We start from the raw sequence: 20297 nt of genomic DNA, 5'->3' as shown, positions 1-20297 counted from the left end.
CGGCCACTGAGCGAACTATTACAGACATTTCTTGAGCATGGTATTACAGTCAATTTACAAAAATCAGAATTTTGTAAAACACAAATTAAATTTCTTGGCCACATTGTCTCTACGAAAGGTATATTACTCGATCCAGAAAAACTGAAAGCTATTGGAGAAGTGCCTGTGTCTATAAACAAACGACAGCTTAGAGGATTATTACGTGCTGTGAATTTTTATCGACGTTTGATCAGCTTAGAGAGCTTATTTACACTTAGACTATGTCAACTGACAGGTAAGAATACAGTTTGGGACTGGGGTGATGTCACCCAGACCAAATATGATGATCTGAAAACTGCACTCATATTATCACATCCTGATTTATCTCTTGATTTTTGTCTTTTGGTAGATAGTTCAAAAGCTGGTCTTGGTGTCTACTTGTTTCAAGAAACTGTAGAAAATTGAATTCATATACAGTAAAAGTTTTGCAAGTCGAGTCTTAACCAAAGCTGAATGTAACAATTCTGTCACTGAGATTGAACCATTAGCCATATTTTGGGCATTTTATAAATTTCGTTACTTTCTACAAACACATCAAGGTATACACCGATCATTGAACATTTCAGTTTCTTATGACAGCTAAACTAAATCATGATCGTTCATCACATTGGGCTTTGTTCCTTCAGGAATTCAATTTCACTGTGATTTACATTCTGGATTCAGAAAACATTATTACTGATACACCTGTTGGTTTAGTTCAGAGTAATGAGGAAGATTGCAGAGGATATAATTTCAGTTTGTAAAATATGCATTTTTTTTATTTCGTCTATGTTATGTAATATTGCTCATGAACTGGAGAAGGATCCAATCTGGAAAGACATAAAAAGAAATGCCAAAAAAAACAAATATTGGGATAAAACAGTTCTACCTTATATGTAATATCACTTTATTCAGATGTAGATGTCCTGACAGTCCTATTTGGGTATTATGCTTGCCAGACAAACTCATCAACAAATTCATTTGGTACACATATCTCAGTTATGCACCCTTTGGTGCTAGGAAATGTTTTCAGAAATTATGGGATACATGTTACTTCAACAATATGGAATAGCGAATTGGTACTGTCTTGACAAAATGCAAACTGTGTCAAAAGGCAAAAATCATACAATTATGCACTGAACACCACTATTTCCGATCATTTATGTGGAACTAAGACAGTTAGGTTATATTGACATTTCCAGCCCAGTTAAGAAATCTAAACATGGTCATTCATTTGTTTTTTTATCTGTTGAGCTTACTCTGAATTTGTGCTATTTACATCTTTACGGAAAGCTACTGCAAAATCTGTTTCTCTTGCATTAGTAAAGAATTTTTTGAAAGAAGTGGGGCATGCTGACAAAGTAATTTCTGATAATGGCCCACAATTTCGTTCTAATACATGGCTAAAATCTTTGAGCCATACAAGAAATAAATCAATATTTATATCACGTTTTATGCCGTCTTGTAACCCTTCAGAACGTATTATGAAAGAATTAGGTTGGAGGTCGTATTCCTATCGTCAAAACGGAAATTGGGATTTACACCTATCTGATTTTCAATACATCATTAAGAAACTATGGAATGATTCTACAGCTTTGCCTCAACTCCTTGTATTAATGAATAAACCACTACCAGATCGTATAAAACAGTGTGTAGCCTTCCCTACACAATAAGGTTTAAGACACTGTGAAATAATTAATTTAGCATTGGAATACATTAAGAAAGCCGCAGAGGAAAGGAATAAGCTACAGACTCCACTAGTGAACATCAAGAGTTTACAGGTACGTCAGGAATTGTTACTGAAATCACATTGTTTATCTCATAAAGTAAGGTCTTTATGTAGCAAGTTTTTCTTGGAGTATGAAGGTCCTTCTCGCATACAGGGAATTGCACATGCAAATACTATGGAACTTCAAACCATATGCACACATAAATCATGAGGTCTTCATCATGTATCGAACATCAAAGTGTACAAAGAATGGTACCCTAGGGGGTTTACTGTTCTTTGGTAAACAAATGCAGTGGCGAGCATAGGTGCCCCAGCTGTTGCTGTGTACTTTCTTACTTTAACTTTCAGCATTGTTTCATACTCTTCAACTAATCTGTGTATCTGTTAATGTATCTCTTACTGTCAATCTACTTAATAGGGAATTTTAATGAATAGTTATGATCTATGATTTGTGTTGTGTGAAGAAAAATACTGCGTATTTTCTAAGCATAGTCTGGCAAGGAGATAATATAGTGGAAACAGACATTTTTTCCTTCTATATTTGCACTATTACAATGTGGAATGGTGAGCCATCTGTGAACAATTTGTATTCAGCTGGTATTATTCTGAGTTTACTAGAGAAGTGTCTCATTGAAATGCAACACTGTTATCTGATTTGATGAGTTTAGAACTTTTCTTTTGAGATCTTGGTATAGCAGAGTAGACTTGCTTTTGAGGATCTAAGGCTCTCATTTTTTTTAAATTTAGGACAATAGTTTGAAGATATAATGAAATTTCTTATGTCTTGTGGTAATTTGTGATGTACATTTTTCTTTATCTTTACCAGACAGAGTACTGTTTTATTTTCGAGGAAAGTTCATGAGATGCCTTTTTTTGTAGATACATATTTTGTGAAGTAGGTCATGAATTGGAAATCTGTGGTAAGTACTATGGGACCAAACTGCTGAAGTCATTGGTCCACTGTTCCCAAATCTTGTATTCTCTATTCTGCTCTCAAGAACCAGTCGCGGAGTGCCCTAAGGAAATTATAGCAGACACGGTGCAGTTCTTTCAGCAAGTGGGTCCACATTGGGTATTTTCAGTAATGGAAAACACAGGCGTTATTTGCGTTTGTTACGGGCGGGATAGCAAGGGAGTACACAAAGAATAGAATTGCAGGGGCAGGGACTGTTAATTAACGGAACACAGTGTGACATTTCAGGTCCAACTTTCTGTTTGCCAGCCTTAATTACTGGAGCTACAATCATGAACATAACACGCACATTGATCTATGTACCAGACCAACCGGTGCAATTCGTCACGAAAGAAAATCTCACTCTTTTGAATAGCATTACACCCGACTTTGCTCGCCTCTTTGGACCGGATGCTAGCAGCTCAGAATGGACGTATAACTATGGAACATCTTTTTCAACGAGTGCATGAGTACCATAATGAGCCTTACTAGCTATTGGATCATCAACCACTGCCACCTGCATTTTTATCTTTGTCGTAGGATTAGCGTACTATCGGCTCAAGAGGAAGGTAGCCCATATCCCGCCCCTTCCAACCTTTAACCTAAGGGTCCAGACAAAATCACTGAACAGTTGTGAGGCACTACAGCAGAACACTGAGTAATGTTTATGGACAAAGATTAGACTGAGGATAGAAGCGAATGAACACAGTGTAAATAGTGAATCAATCGCATTTTGTGGTGTTTGTGAAGTGAACTGTAGTTGTTTTGACTTTTTGGTTGAATTCGGAGACGAATTCTTTTCGTACGAGGGAGGAATTGTAGAGGACAAGGGGTTATTTTTAGGGAATACGGTGCGAAATTGTGATTTAGTGTGTTTCTGTGCGCGATGCGCCAGCCTCACGGCAAACGGCGGACGAAGGCCGGTCTGCGCGTTATGCAGGTGACACAGTTTTGCAACGAGCGTCGGTATGTGTGTACGTGCGCGGCAGCCATCAGCACGCAGCATTAGCAGAATTACGCAGGCGCGGGACGCGTGTGGCGTGGTTGCGTTAGCCAACTCATCGAGAACGTTCTAATAAACACAGTGCCGCGTAAACGACGGATTCAGCAGCGGTCTGCACTATTTAAGGGCATCAGAGGTGGGCGTCGGCATTCGGTTCGACCGACTAGGCGTTCGGTCGCTGTCACGTCGTCGTCATCGTTGACACTGTCTCCGAGGACCAGTCGACGGGGGGCGTTGCCCGCTGCTACATCGGCGACTCCCGGCGTCGTCACGAGCCACCGCGTCTGCGAGCTGGGCTGCGTCTCGTGCCGCTAACCTCCTACCGCCTGCGCAGCCACTGACCGAGATGGCGTCGCGTTCCCCGGACTGCATGTATCAGCTCGTCTCCACCACGACACGAGCGGTGGGGCTGATCTACCGGAAAATGTATTGGGTGAACCAACAATAAAGAGGAAGATTGCTAAAAACAGCCTCCTTCTTCTACCCAGCCGCACCTTACAACCCCGACAACGTCATCCACTCCAGCCATCCCATTACAACACTAACAGAATATATCTCTTCCACACACAACTGTCAAGCAAATATATACTCATGGATTTCAGTATGTCACTGATCCCTGTCACTGACTTAGAATCACTCCAGTTATGAAAATGAAGACTCAATTTGTGTCCGAGATGTGGCAGGGGTATGAAGTACCTCACATGCATCTTCGCTCACCCAGAGGAGGGTGCCAAAATAGGTTTTCCGTCAGCTTGGTGAAAATGGTTCATCACACATGCATTGGAATTCCTCTGCTGGCTGCAGAATGGTGACGTTTCCAGTTAACGGTTGAAGGTAGACAGCCAGAACATGCAGTTGTGTATGAGTTGAACACAGGTTGTACCATACAACTGATACAGCCTGAGAGAACCGTGGGAAAAAAGGTCAAATGTGCAATAAATGGCCTGCCATAACATTCCATCTCTCTAGAATGCATCAGTCTACCTCTTTACAACCTCCCTCAACCGATTACCCCATCTACTTTATATCATCCTTTAATCAGATCCATGTTAATTTAGAGGCAGGTGGTTCTCTTTTCCAGGAAACCATCAAAGGCAGCAGTCAACTTACATGTATCACTATTACCACAACAGGCATACAGCAGAATGTTGTTAAAAACCATGTAGGAACTGTTGAGTAAGGTATTTGTTAGCTGACACCTCATGGTTGTGTCTGATAGGGGCTTCAGAGAGGCACATTGTAAATACTGTTTGTTAGAGTTTAAAACGCTTAAGAAGTCTTGCACAGAGTGAAACATCTGATCCACTCTGTACTTGTATATTGCTGTCCCAAAACCAGTTATCCAATGCTCTTTAGCTACGGAGGATGTAAAGTTTGTCAAAGTCACATGTCCAGACACTTTATAAAAATCTGTAATGTGGTTGCTGATATCTTAGGGGGCACAGCTGGGCATGTGATCCGACGTATATAAATTTATTACTTTACATTCGGTGGTCATCCAGGTCTATTCCAGCTGTGTTATCGCTGTCCTCGATCAATTTCTGTTTCTCTGGTTCGCAGCGCTTCCCTGTAGACTTTTTATTCTATTCCTCTTGCTGTCACACATATGTTCCCATCTACAAGAATTTTCATGCATCAAGCAGACATGTAAGTACTCTTTCATCTTTCCTCACTTTCCCGCAATTGATCGTATTCTTCCTCAATTTTCACGTTTTCTCCGTCAATTTTTGCAATTTTACTGATTTTAAGACCTTTTCTCCACATTTTTTTCGAAATGTGTATGCTCATATCGTTAACACAAACAGGTGTGGCTTGATAGTATATGGGTAATATTCATCAACCTACTAAAAAAATCTTGCAAATTTCCCTCTTTCTGATGATCAACATGCATGCATTTTGGACGGGACAAGCATGAAAATAATCGAATTAGATAGCTGAAAGCATAGTAACCCTCGTTTCGTAGCTATATGAGACTTGACGAGTGCTGTATGCACAGGATAGAGTGGAAGCCCCTTAGTCTCTGCAGACTCATGTTGCGGTGCCACTGATGGAAACTCGAAGTCTGGAAACAGTTCTTCATGTTGACTTGATTCCCACTCCACCAAGTATGGAGCTGCAACAGGGAGATGACTGGTTTACATAGCTGATTTCTCCTTCTACTGCTGTCTCTATTTTCCATAAGCTTATGCCCTTATTGCTTACTAGGTGTAGTCGACTATATCTTTTTTACCTTCCAATTCTGATACATGCCTCCAACCTAGGCAGGGTGTCTACCCTTTTATAAGATACACATACATTGGTCGCTGTTCGGGGTTAGAGGGCTGACGTTATTCTGTTGTAAACACAACGCAATTACACTATTTTTTTGTGCTGGGTTCCCATGCAGAGGCCCTCGCAGAATTTTTTTCACTGGAGGAAGAACAAGGAATATTACATTCATATGTAATCCTTTTCGTTTTGTCCAGCTAGGAGTCAGAGTACACACTGCATGCTCTTGCCCCAAGCCACGTACTCTAACCCCACAGAATGGGCTAAGAGTTCGCAAAATTAAGTTTTACGAAAACTTTTATTACTCCTCTAATAATAATTGTATGACAATAAAACTTGTACAAAATGTTACCAAGGTGTCAAACTAGGTGTTGCATATGTAATAGATAGAATATTGCTACAAGTTTTTTCCAGTATTTAGTAAAACTAAAAATGTTTAATTTATATAATGTTAGTTCTAAATTGCTCCGTTGGTAAGGACTGGATATTCTTAGGTAGTATAGTAAATATTTTTAGGGCCACCATTGGGAAACCGTTTTGTGTCCTTGTTAATCTACATCTTGGAGTGTCTATACTGTCTTTATTGTGAGTGCAGTGTCGATGGCCTGGATTTCTTTTTCTCTAAGTCACATGATTCATGTTTATGGGAATGAGACAGTTGAACAGCTACTGGCTGAAAACACTTGGAACTCCTAATCTGGAAAAAATTGGTTACAGTGTTCAGTTTTTTTGCTTGAGGTAATGATCCTTATTGCTTTCTTTTCCAACAGAAGCACATTCTTGCAGCTTTAAAAATGGCCCCACAGTAATAGCCCTTAACTGACGAGGGTTTGGGACATTATATAGTACACTGCTAGTTTAGAACATCATGTTCAGGGCTCTGTTGCCAGGTTAACTTGGTATCAATGAAAAATCCCAGAAGTTTAACAGCGGCTGTGTCACCCAATGTTCTACTATCACTGAGGCTGCATATCTTCCTCTGTGTTTCATATTCTTTAATTTTCGTCTTGTTCATGATAAACTAGATCTTGGCTTCACTGTTACGACTTCTGCTTGCTGAACTTTCAGAACAACAATCTCTCCTCTTGAGAACAAGGATGTATCATCTCTGAACTGCAAGGTGTGCCCATTGGAATCTATGTCGTCAACGAAAATCAGGAATAAAAATGCCCTGTCATGGATCCCTCTGACACAGCGTGTTGTAACTTCTTTTTACCTAAGTCTGCTTCTTGCAGTGATATTCTGGTACTGCGCTCCGCGGAATTTGAATCCCTGCCAGACATCATGGACATTGAAGACCCCTAGAGGTCTCTGCACCATCGCGCCATAAGCTGTGGCGGCGCGCGCCTCCTGCCCGCATTTAGAGTGAGGGCGCCACCGTGGGACACGTGGTTGCAGCGGCCAATAGTGGCGTCCACGATAGAGTACTTAAGCGCCTGCCTCTCGCTCAGCCATCCAGTCTACCTTGCGTACGTCTCAGGACATATTGCCTCTCCTTAGACAGCGCATTTACTTTCGTGTTTTGTTTACGAATGGACGTGGTTGTCTAGTTGGGTTTTCTTGGCTCTGTTGTTTCGTTCTTATTGTTGTCGTAAGGTCCTTCATTGGTCGTGTCCGTCCTCTCCCGTTGTGTTGTTGTTCGCGGGTCGCTCCGTGGGTCCCGCCGCGTTTTCCGTCACTTCAACCCCACGACTGTTCCGGTCGCCGTTACAACATTTTGGCGACGAGGTAAACGGTGATCGTTGTTGGTATGGAGGCGAAGTTGGTCTGTCTGCTGGAGCAACAGCAGCAGCTCATGGAGCAGCAGCAGCTCCAGTTAGACATCTTACAAAAATCGCTGCAGTTGCTAACGGACAAAGTCGATGCTCAGGATGCATTACCACAACAGCTTCAGAGTCCTCGGATGTCTGATGCCTTCCCACGTCCGCCGTCGTTTCCACCCTTTAATGACGCTAACGAGGACTGGGAAACCTACTTACATCGGCTGAAACAACATTTCATGGCCTTTCAAGTCACAGACGACTCCTTGCAGCGTTTTTGTCTTGGGCCTCCCCAGACACGTTCTCCGATCCTGTGGCTCTCTCTTTCCAGGAGATCTGCCTTTTGTTGACAAACTATTATTCCCAACGCTACCATGTGGTCGCCTCTCGGAGGGAGTTCCACCAGTACCATAAGCAGCCTGGTCAATTATATCGTTCCTGGGTCATGAACTTGCAGGGTCTCAGCCATCGATGCGATTTTACGTGCACAGAGCAGCAGTGTAAGGCTTTGAATGCGGACTCCCTGATTCAGGATGTGGTGGTTCAGCTGGCTCCCGATCCTGAGGTCCGTTCTGTGGCGTTGCAACTCGACAACCCCTCCTTGGAAGAGATTCTCTGCATTGCCCACTCCTTTGAAATTTCTCAAGCGGAGACGTGTCTATGGCATCAGCGCCTTCTGCCGCCCCTCGTCGCCAGTCGTGTGGGCCATTTCCATCTTGCCCACAGTGCTTTACTGCACATTCGCAGGCTGATTGTCCCCACCACTGGAAAACGTGCACGCTGTGTAACAAGGAGGGCCACATCCGATCGGTTTGTCATAGTTGCTCGACTCGCTTTTGTCCTGCCCATCCTGGGCCTCAAGATATAGTTCATGCTCTGCAATTGGTCGTCCCACAGGATGACCCATCACCGCGGAAGCTTTTCCTCACGCTCTGCATTTTCACTGAGGTTGTCAGTTTGCAGGTTGACACTGGGGCCACCGTCTTCCAGATTAATATGGCGACATATACCTGGCTGGGCTCTCCTGCATTATCGCATCCCTCTCGCCGTTTGGTCGCCTATGGAGACGGTTCCATTCCCCTTCGTGTGCAGTTCTTTCTACAGGCGACGTACAAGTGTGTTCCCCGCTCCTTACCCTCTTTGTCGTCGACGACCCGTCGGCTTCGAATATTTTTGGTCTGGATGCGTTTCAACTGTTTGGCTTTTCAATTTCCGACGAAGTTTAGGTCGTTTCTACGGCTGTTCCCTTTCAGGACTTGAACGATCTGTGCTCCACTTTTGCGTCGTTGATTGCACCGGATCTCGGATGTGCTTCCAGCTTTCAGGTGCACATCACCCTACAGCCGGATGCACAGTCTCGCTTTTTCTGGGCCCGGCCCCTTCCGGTGGCCTTACGGCCAGCGGTCAAGCAGGAACTTGATCGTCTCCAGGCCGCTGGCTTGCTGTAGCCTGTAACTTACAGTGCATGGGCAACACCACTGGTGGTCATACGGAAACCCAGTGGGTCCCTTCGGCTGTGTGGGGACTTTGGCACTACAGTCAATGCTCAGTCCCTCGTTGACACTTACCCCATTCCCCGACAGGAAGACCTTCTTGCCAAGCTTGCCAGGGGAGAGTATTTTTCCAATATCGAACTGGCTGAGGCATACCACCAGTTGCCCTTGGATGCCGAATCTCAGAACATCACGGTTATCAACACGCCTTTCGGACTATATAAGTACAAGCGCCTTCCCTTTGGTGTCTCTTTGGCGCCGGCCATTTTCCAGCGATTCTTGGAGCAGCTTACACAGCCTATCCCTGCCTGTGTGAATTATCTGGATGACAACTTGGTCAGCGGGCGTTCCCGCCACGAGCATTTACAAGACCTCAGCACCTTATTTCACTCTCTGCAGTCTGCTGGTTTACGCTGTCGGCTGTACAAGTGTTGTTTTTTTGAACCAGAAGTGGAATACTTAGGCCACTGGCTTAGCAAAGATAGCATTCGCCCTTCAGGTCGTAATGTCATGGCCACTGAAGCCCTTCCTTGTCCCAAAGACTTATCTGAAATCCAGCTATTTTTGGGCAAGGTTACTTATTACTTAAAGTTCTTGCCCCAGGCTGCCTCCATTGCTCAACCCCTCAATCACTTGTGTCGCAAAGGGGTACCTTTTGATTGGACTCCTACCTGTGACCAGGTTTTTCTCTGTTGAAAGGCGATGCTGAAGTCCGCCCCTTGCTTACTCCCTTTTCTCTGGACTGCCCCTTGGTCGTGGTGGCTGATGCGTCGGCATACGGCATTGGGACCGTCCTTGCATAACAGGATGCCGATGGCTCGAAACAGCCCATCGCTTACGCCTCTAAGACGTTGATCCCAGCACAACGGAACTACTCCCAGATTGAAAAGGAGGCTCTGGCGATCGTGTTTGCTGTCCAAAAATTTCACACCTATCTCTTTGGGGCAAAGTTCACCCTCCAGACGGAACATAAACCCTTGGTTACACTTTTCGGTACCCACTCTCACCTTCCGGAGTGGACAGCTCAATGTCTCCAGCGCTGGGCATTGTTATTATGTAATTACGCTTACACCATCCGGTATAAGCCCGCTGTCCACCATGCTAATGCAGACGCTTTGTCATGTCTCCCAGTGGGCCCCGATCCTGCCTTTGACGAACAGGAGGTCCTCTGCTTTCACATTGATTCTGCCCGCTGGGATGTGCGGGACAGTCTGCCTCTTACGGCTGCTCACACTGCTGCGGGTACCTACCTCGACCCTGTTTTGCAGCAGATCCTCCACTAGGTGGTCCGTGGATGGCCGTCCTACATTACTCATCGGATGCAGTCCGATTACAGCCCCTGGCGCCACCTGTCCCACAGGCTCTCCGTGGACAATGATGTCCTTCTGTTGGCCATGGAGTCGGATGCCCATCGGGAGGTCATCCCTCTGGAATTGCGGGTTCGGGTGCTCGGTTTGTTACACTGCGGGCACTGGGATATGTCCCATATGGAAGTCTTGGCTCGCCAGTAAGTGTATTGGCCTGGCATCAATGGCGATACTGAGCCCCTGGTCTGTGGGTGCACTATCTGTGTGCATCAGCAGGCGAGGCCCCTCAGTCATTTGCACCCTGGCCTGTGCTTCACCGGCCCTGGGAACGCATCCATATCGATTTTTCAGGCCCGTTTTTGGGGTCCATGTGGTTACTCGTCGTTGATGCCTACTCCAAATACCCATATGTTGACCGAATGGCATCCACCACCACGGAGGCTACACTCACAGCCCTGGTCCAGGTTGTCGCCATCGAGGGTCTGCCACACACATTGGTCTCCGATAATGGTCCCCAATTCACGGCGTCTTCCTTCCACAACTTCTGTCAGGTCAACGGTATCAAACATGTCCGTAGCCCCCCTTTCCACCCTTCGTCCAATGGCGCGGCGGAGAGGCTTGTCTTCACTTTTAAACAACAGTTGACTAAGGCGATCGACACATCTCCAGCCATGTTGGCCCTCACCCTGTTTTTGAGCACCTATCGCACTATGCCAATTGACGGATGCAGTCCGGCAGAGCTCCTTCATGGGCGACAGCTGCGGACCCCGCTCCATTTGCTGATGCCATCCTCCTCCCGCCCCCACTACCAGCCCTCACAGTGGTATGCCCCTGGTAAGGCCGTGTGGGCCCACGAGTATGGGCGCAAGGCTGGTTGTACACCCACTACAGTCATTGCGGCCCATGGGCGGCGTGTGGCGTTTGTGCAGACACCGAAAGGGTTGGAGCGCTGCCATCATAATCAGCTCCACCCACATGCCGCCACGGGGCTTGCACCGCCGCCTCTTTCCGTACCTCCTTCAGGTACGGACGTGGTCCTCGAGTCACCGTCCCTGCCCCTGGTTGCTGTCTCCCTGAGGGCATTCCGTCGGCCCTCTCCACCTCCGGGTGGATTGGCGGCCCCCTCCCCCCACCCTAGACTCTGGATGGGCTGTCACGAGTACCTCTGGCGTCCCTTCCTCCCTGCCAATACTGGTTGATGAGTCCACCTCCTCTTCCCACTGCCACCCACCTTGGCACCGTCTGGGGCGTTTCTGCCCCTACGCGCAAGTTTCAGGGGGGAGGGATCTGGTACCACGCGTCGTGGAATTTGGATCCCCATCAGACGTCATGGACGTCGAAGACCCCTAGAGGTCTCTGCACCATCGCCCCGTAAGCTGTGGCGGCGCGCGCCTCCTGGCCCGCATTTAGAGTGAGGGCACCACAGTGGAACACGTGGTTGCAGCGGCCAATAGCGCCATCTCTGATAGAGTACTTAAGAGCCTGCCTCTCGCTCAGTCATCCAGTATACCTTGCGTACGTCTTAGGACATACTGCCTCGCCTTAGGCAGCTTATTTACTTTCGTGTTTTGTTTGAGTGGATGTGGTCGTCTAGTTAGGTTTTCTTGACTCTGTTGTTTCGTTCTTGTTGTTGTTGTAAAGTCCTTCGTTGGTCGTGTCTGTCCTCTCCCACTGTGTTGTTATTCGCGGGCCGCTCCGGTCGCTGTTACAGCAGATATAATCCTTCATTTGTCATTTAGGTGGGATTCGACAGTTCGAAGAACAGATCCTACAAGATCATATGATTTTAGCTTGGCGAGCAGGGAGTTAAATGGGATTCAATCTAATGCCTTAGGTACAGAGTTGGGAAATTCCAGCAGGAGAATGCAACACCCCACATGTCCAGAATTGCTACAGAGAGGCTCCGGGAACACTCTTCTGAGTTTAAACACTTCTGCTGCCCACTAAACTCTCCAGATATGAACATTATTGATCATATCTGAGATGCCTTGCAACGTGCTGTTCAGAAGAGATCTCCACCCTGTCGTACTCTTACGCATTTATGGACAGCCCTGCAGGATTCATGGTGTCGGTTCCCTACAGCACTAGTTCAGACATTAGTCGAGTCTATGCCAAGTCGTGTTGTGGCATTTCTGCGTGCTCGCGGGGGCCCTACACGATATTAAGAGGATGTACCAGATTCTTTATCTATTCAGTGTATTTTGATATAGTTATCCATAAGAATACTGAAATTATACATTGATGTGGTACAGGAATACATGTACTTCCATAACCATCCTGGTCCACTATAATGAAATGTTAATATCTGTATCTTTGAGATATGCTCCAATAATGTGATAATACCAAATATCATTCTTACTTAATATCACTGTAATGGTTGTCAGCAGGGAAATCTGCTGGTGGTTAAATTTTTGATAAAATTTTTTTTGGCTGCGGCCAGTATTTGGAGCAATTCCAATAAATGTTATCCTTGGAGGGCAGATTCAAAGTATTTAAACGAGTTCGTGCGTTGAATTGCAGCGCATTTGAGTGGAATCTTCTTGTGTATGTCCATTGTATATATTATACGCAGCAACACTTATGTCTGGGGACTGCAAATTGTGGAGCCGATTGGGTGAACTCGGTTAACTTCAGTTCGGCAGACTTAGAGCTCCCACTACAACACGACTACCACAGGCGACCAGCTGTTTCTAAAGAATGCCACCCTGAATTTATCCATCAACTACGAGGATCACAAACAAATTCTGCGAATGTATAAGAATGTGCACCAAAACGATAGACTACTTCGTCAATGAAGTGAAAACATGCATTTATTATCTGACTACAGACTCTCAATAGCCAACAAATATATAAGAGTGGTAACTACAAAAATGTTAGTCTGTTCTTCCTGTGGCATCTGTAGCGTAGAGGTAGTGTGTATGGTTTGAGCGCTCTACTTCGATTCCAAACATTTTCAACAAATTTTTTTAACTCTTTATGTTGTAATCCTTTTCGTATGTTCTGTGTAGAAAGTTCTATCCATAGTTTTTACATTGCATGTCAAAGTGTATTTGCCAGGTGTGGCCAAAGTATATTTGATGTGCCTCATTTGGTACAATGAAGTCACGCATCATTCGTGGCATGTCAGATGTATCTTTAATCTATTTATTTCTTACTTTTAGATAATAAATCATTTCACAAAACATTTGAGCGATTTCATATTTTTTTTATTTTCAAGTTTTGATCAGAAAGTATGATCTTATTCACACCTCAACTGCCGTCCTAGCGTCTGCTTTTCTCGGAATGTCCTAAATTTAAAACTTCATTCGAAGGAAGCCTTTTCGACATTGCTATTTCATAAGCCTGAGGTGAAGTATTTGTTAATAGGTTGCACTGGACTGAAGAGTCAGAAGCACCTGGTAGGCTTTATGAAATAACGTAATTTTCGTAATGAGCATATTATTAGAGTAAGATCTACACATTACCTGTTAGTACTCGAAATATTTTAAAAATTGGGCGGTCTGTTTCTATAATCTCAGTAGTAGTGACATAGAGAATTTACTCGCTAAAGATATTTTTGGTTAAGAAATTGGTAGTTAAGTGCAAACTGTGTTTATAGGGATTTACAAGTACTTTAGTGTAACAGTGCGAGTTCACAACATTAATTGCCTGTGTGCTCTGATTGTCATTTGTGTTTATTGATGATAAAGAAAAAGCAAATGAAAATCATCGCTGCTAATGATAAAGGCCTTAAAAACGTAAAGGAAACCGTCAAAGCACAATTTTTATGTGGTTAGAACCATCATGAAGTGGAAGACAGTATCTTTCTTTGATAAGATTTGTAATCTTAATTGCCTCAGATATGCAATTTAAATTGCACATAAGACATACTGTAACAGAGGTCTATTAAAATTTCATCAGTTACCATTTTGATGAAATCTGGTTTGAATTGCATGACAAACCTGAATTTTGATGTGTGGGTATATCATTGTCAACATAATTCCTTAATGGCAACATTTGATACATCCACAGGTATATTCAAGGAGAATGATCATGGAATATAATCAGTAGTGTGGCCATGTAGATAAAACTAATCCATACTCGGTGGCTTCTCAGCTGATTTTCGTTCTGAAGAGTACGACAGAGGTTATGCCCTCTGTGCTGATTATTAGATTTTTCCCCCACTCCATTTACATATGGAGCGCCTCTTTAAAAAGCCTCCATGAGCGCTGTAAAAATTTGCAGATATGTATTGGTATATATAATAGAATAAAGGATTACCACCTTTTGCTACATATTTCATCAATAAGAAATGGAGAGGCTAAGGAGGTAATTGATCTTGCTCCTCATCTCCAAAATATGAGAAAAACTTCAGTACACCAGTCAATTAAAAAAACATGTTTTATTTGTTTTTGTAAAAAATGTCAGGCTAACATGTTAACTTTGATGAGAATGACTTAATAATAAAGACTGGAAAAATTGTAGCTATGGATATACACACAGCACTAACAAAAAATCTGATATCACCGAATCTAGAGGTATATGGACAGACAATTGCGAAAACAGCCTGTATCAAATTTCTTGGACTTCATCTACAAGACAACTTGAAATGGAAAGCACATATTAAGCAAATGAACAAAAAATTAAGTACTTCTTGTTTTGTGTTACATACATTAAAAAATTGTACCAGCTACAACACTCTTCGGAGCGTATATTATTCAGTTGTAAACTCTCATCAGTGGTATGATATAATGTTCTGGAGAAATTCTAGAGATGCCATCAAAACACTCAAAATTCAAAAAAAATTTATAAGAATAATGGAAGGGGTAGATAGCAAATCATGTAGACCATTGTTTCAAAAAAGGTTGATCCTGCCACTTCCTTGCATATATATACATGAAAATATAATGTATTTAAAGCAATACTTACATACAAAAAGACCACTCATCACTCAAAATCATACACAGCTATGATACAAGACAAAAATTGGATGTACATGTTCAAAGCGCCAACACAAAGTTATTTCAAAATGGTCTCAACCATCCTAGTATCAATCTACAGAATGCCTTACCAGATACCATTAAACACATACAAAACATTGGTCACTTCAAATCTAAATTGAAGTTGTACTTGGTTGATCACTTCTTTTGCACAGTAAATGAATACTTACAAAAATAAATTTTTCTATATTAACCCAATGCAGTCTCATTCAGAAGAACGTTTGTATTTTCTCTCTCTGTATATAGCATAACAATATTTATTTAAGTATTCATCATTTATTAATATATTAATGTGTTTTATTGTGTACAAAGGTATATTATATGTAAAACTGTTAATATTAACATAAAAATCCAAATATCTCTTGCACATTGTGCAGCTGTAGATGAAAATGGAACAATAAATCAATAAAGCAATTCAAGAATAATAGGGTTCTAAACATTCACTCAAGAACTGTGGATAGCCTCCATTCCAAGTCTCGACATTGAACGCTCAAGAGCCCTCCTGCAAAGTGTATATCAGTCGCTGCTCAATCCCCCATCTTGATGTGTTGGTAATAGTCCAGTGACAATATTTCTTCTTTCTGATATGTCAGGCTTCATGATTGGCACACATGTTGTTTCCCATTTCCTTTTGGTGGCCACAAACTTTTTCTGAGGCTCAAATTGAGAAACTTTGCTTGATGAAAGGGCAGGTAATTTAGTTGATGTAGACTGCATAGCTTGAAGAGTGGGCATCAGAGAGGACAGACATTTGCTGATGACTTCACATGCCTCTTCAGATGTGGCTTCATTCAAACATAGATTAAACTGTTGAAAAAGCTTTTCTCGTTTGTGTTCCTGGCTTTTAAAGTGTCTCAATATGACAGGGTTTTGCAACTCCTTTATTATGACATCCTGATTATCGCCACTACCTGGCTCACAGACAGTCAAGTCAGTGTTCGAGGACTCAGGTTCGCTATCAACTTTTTCAGATGTAAATATGCAAACTAAATGAATAAGTTTGCACTTGTTGAATTTGATAGCTGAATCAACACAACTACAAATATATTCATGAATACAAGCTTTGCAGTCAGAGCAATGTAGCTCACATTTGCATAGACTGCCTTGCAATTTTTTTACAGTGTATGTATCCTCATTGTTTGCTGATACTACTTCCCACTCTCTATCTCCACAAATAACGTTTTCAAGTTTCAACTGCTCTGATGATAGATGCCGTTGCCTTATGGTTGATAATTTGGTCGTCAATTTTCCTTTATTCAAATGAACCACCTATCACCCGACTTGTCTCGCAAGTAGCACATAAGTGCGTGGATGGCCACATCCAGTTGCTTGGGCTTCTTTCCCTTCAAATATATGTGTTTGATCACACCATGCATTCTTTGTAAATGCATGTTGGTGTTTGTAGTGTTGTGCTGGCAGTAACAATATGCCCAATTTGTAGATGTGGCCATGTAGGTTTTTTCAAAATACGTCCCAAATTCCGAAAGATCCGGTTCTGTTTTCATGTAGTGTATAGCCTCTTCTAAAATTCCCTGAAAACTTTCTTGGTTGTTATGCTCCATTAATGTTCTAATTAGTTTATACACTTGCACTTACTTTTCGTGTCCCTTTACCCTACACAAATTTTTTCTCCACGCTCTGTCAACATGCCATGAACAGAACAATCTTTGCTTAGGTGGAGTCATTATTTTGCACGAGGCATTGAAAAATACATCTGCCAAGTCAGACATCAACACATTTGTATGTACTGGGACTTGCAGTGTGTTTCTTATGACACTTAAAAAATCTTCCATGACTGGAAGATCTCCTCTATTGGAAAACATGAACGAACATGGAAATCCCTGCCATAATTCGTCTAACACTAATAATGTTGCCAATTCGAACCCATAGTCACTTAAACCATAGGTGCTGTCCATACAAACAGTTACCTCCAAATTTCACCAACATATCTTTTTGAGATTCGTTCATTATTATTAAAATGAAATCTTCATTTTGCAGATTGTATTCTTGTGATGCAACACCTTATGGTGTGTAGTACTGGACAACAGATCCTGTCTCCTGCATCTCTCTCACCCACGATTCCACAATAGTACAATCGTTTTTATGTCTTATAGCCTCAGACTTCAGGTTGTAACTTTGTGCTACATTGTGGATATCTTTTCTTGACAGCAAGTTATGACGCTGCAAACCACTATCTTGAATCGGATATCTAAGGGAGTCAAGAATGTGATCAAAAGGAATTTTCATGGCAATTTTCTTTGCTATTTCCTCTCTTTCAAATTTCGAAAGCCTCAACCGGCCCATCTCCTGCTGATGACCCACATGTGTGCTACAAAAGATAGCTCTCACTTGGCCTAATGGATAAAGTGACACATCCATTCTAGATGGGCAGCGACCACCAATTTTATTACTGCCCATTAATTTTAAGTGACGTTTATTGCTTCCATGGGGTTTGTAATTTCCATCACAGTGGCACTTAAAATATAACTTGCTGCTTCCATCTGCACTTTTATTACATTGTCCTCTTGCATGTACAAATTCACTCACAGTATCTTTTTCTAATTCACGTTTCCATTCATAAAATTTACTTTGATCACAAAATTCATGATTTTCTTCGTGGATAACTAGATCATGGAGCAATGAATAATGTTGAAGCATTCCGTTTCTATTTCACCTGCCAAAGTCAAATAAAGCACACAGCACTATATTTTTGCGTTCTGTTTTATGTACAGCATTCTCATGACTCTTTAGAGCATCTGCTCTGGGAGTGGAATACCCGCACAAAACACACGTAGATTTTTCACCAACAGCAACCGGGTGCTGGCAGCGGATGTGGCGATATAAGTTTCTATTGTTGCTGTAAGTTGCAGTGCACAAATTGCAATTGTATTGCTCCATATTTCTAATGAGAACCGGACAACACAATAACACCACGGTAACAACAACAAAAATAAGCGACGTAACGAACAGTACACACAAGACTCAGCCGAAAGTAACAGCGACTGTTAACTGTAAACTGTCAAGCTTTCACTGTCTGCCACAGTGGCACCAAAAGGGCTACGAGTGGAGCAGACCCGAAGTCAGTCGAACCGAAGTTAGCCGAGTTCACCCGAACTCTCCCCAGACGTAAGTCGCAGCAACTGCTACACTTATCGTTGACGAAATTTCGCAGTTTCGCTATGGCGTCTGCTTTGGGCAGGGTGTGCAATTATCGGAGGCTGATGTCCAATATTTATGGACAAGCTCGCTTAATTTCTACTTCAAAAAATAACAGAGAAACTGCTACTGTGTCTGAACCAGTGGAGCAGTTACACCCCAAACGAGAAGAAAAGAACTGGATTAGCTATGGTTTCGATATGAAGGATAAGGAAGAGGACAGAAACGCAATGCATTCGACAATGTTTTTTTCTGTTACATTGTGCCTCGTTGTAGGCTCTTTCATATGGGCGTATAGTCCGGATTACCAGAACCGTGACTGGGCGCAGAGAGAAGCGTTTTTGGAAATCCGAAGGCGAGAAGCACTGGGTCTACCTCACATCGATCCAAATTTGATAGATCCAGACAAGGTTATTCTTCCTACAGACGAAGAATTAGGTGACACAGAAATTATAATATGAACAGGATGTTTGGACGCAAGTGCTGAAGTAATAAGTTATTGTATGGACGTCAAACATGTAATAGTTGCTGTCGATGTGGTGGGATTAGTGAAAATTAACACGTATTCTGTAACGAATGTTTATATAATTGTTCACTGTGTCGATAATATTCATATGAAAATTTTGATTGAAATAAAATAGCATTTGGAATTTGATTAATGTCTCTCGTAAAACAACAGTACTTTGTATGTTTAAACGCTAACATAATTTTCGTACCACAAAATGTACGACACGATGACCTAGTGGAGCCCCTGAAATGTTTATAACTGCAGCTGAAATTTTGAGTGTTTCTAACTACGGGTATTCATCAGTTTATGCCATCCATTACCAAGTGAGACTCTTGGAGATTTTTAAATACCAGCATATTCAGCAGTAGTAGCATGGTAGTATATTGTCTCTGATAATATTTTATAATTTATTACTCACGTAAACTTTACAGTTTCAAACAAAATACGCATATTGTTTGTAAATTTATCATTGATTCGGTAACACAAACATTTGAGTAGCCTAATATGGACGTCTTTTATGCATTTAATTTCTAAGTCCCAACATCAATATTATGGACATAGCAATACAAAGAGTTGTTCAGGTATGCCAAGTTATGGAAACACCAGGAAGCAAATGTTTTCTCTTGTTTGTACCCTTTTGTTGGTTTTTGGGCTCTGTACAGTTATCGTGGTTTAGGCTTTCTGTAATTTCTACAAATCACTTTGAGCAGATGACAATGTTTTGTTTAAGGCTATGAAACATGTCTAATAGTACATCAGCAGGATATTAAGCTGCTTCTTGCCTCATTTCGATTATGGTATTTAGGTATTTAAGTTTGCTTAACTAAAGGACATCAAAATGAAATAGTGTGGAATATTTGATAAAAGTTTCATAATTTATGAATATGCATTGTCTGTTACCTAATAAACATTTTCTGAATATCTTGCAGTATCAGTTTTTATGACGAAAATTGCATTAAGTATGATGTAAGTTTAAAAATTAGTCTACACTATAGATCAATCTGTTACCAAAACGTTTATTTGGCATTCACATTCACTGGCTTCACCAGCTTGTGGGATCCAGTATCGCCCTTCAGCTTAATTTTCATCTACAAATTTCCAATATTCCACCAATGATGTGTGAC

General features: G+C 42.4%; 1 protein-coding gene across 1 annotated transcript; it reads left to right on the top strand.

Moving 5' to 3' along the window:
• The first annotated feature begins 18643 nt into the window (after positions 1-18643).
• On the top strand, positions 18644-19320 carry LOC124595602 (NADH dehydrogenase [ubiquinone] 1 beta subcomplex subunit 11, mitochondrial). The gene has a single exon (XM_047134410.1). The coding sequence runs from the start codon at positions 18689-18691 to the stop codon at positions 19124-19126; it is 438 nt and encodes a 145-aa protein (XP_046990366.1). The 5' UTR covers positions 18644-18688; the 3' UTR covers positions 19127-19320.
• Positions 19321-20297: the final 977 nt, after the last annotated feature.

The sequence above is a fragment of the Schistocerca americana genome, chromosome 1 (genome assembly GCF_021461395.2).
Source record: "Schistocerca americana isolate TAMUIC-IGC-003095 chromosome 1, iqSchAmer2.1, whole genome shotgun sequence".
Lineage (NCBI taxonomy): Eukaryota > Metazoa > Arthropoda > Insecta > Orthoptera > Acrididae > Schistocerca > Schistocerca americana.
The sequence above is the reverse complement of the archived record's forward strand: the minus strand, read 5'-3'. Positions and strand labels throughout refer to the sequence as shown.

Excerpts from the sequence above, each read along its gene's own strand:
- LOC124595602 (XM_047134410.1), top strand. The coding sequence starts at position 18,689 with ATGGCGTCTGCTTTGGGCAGGGTGTGCAATTATCGGAGGCTGATGTCC.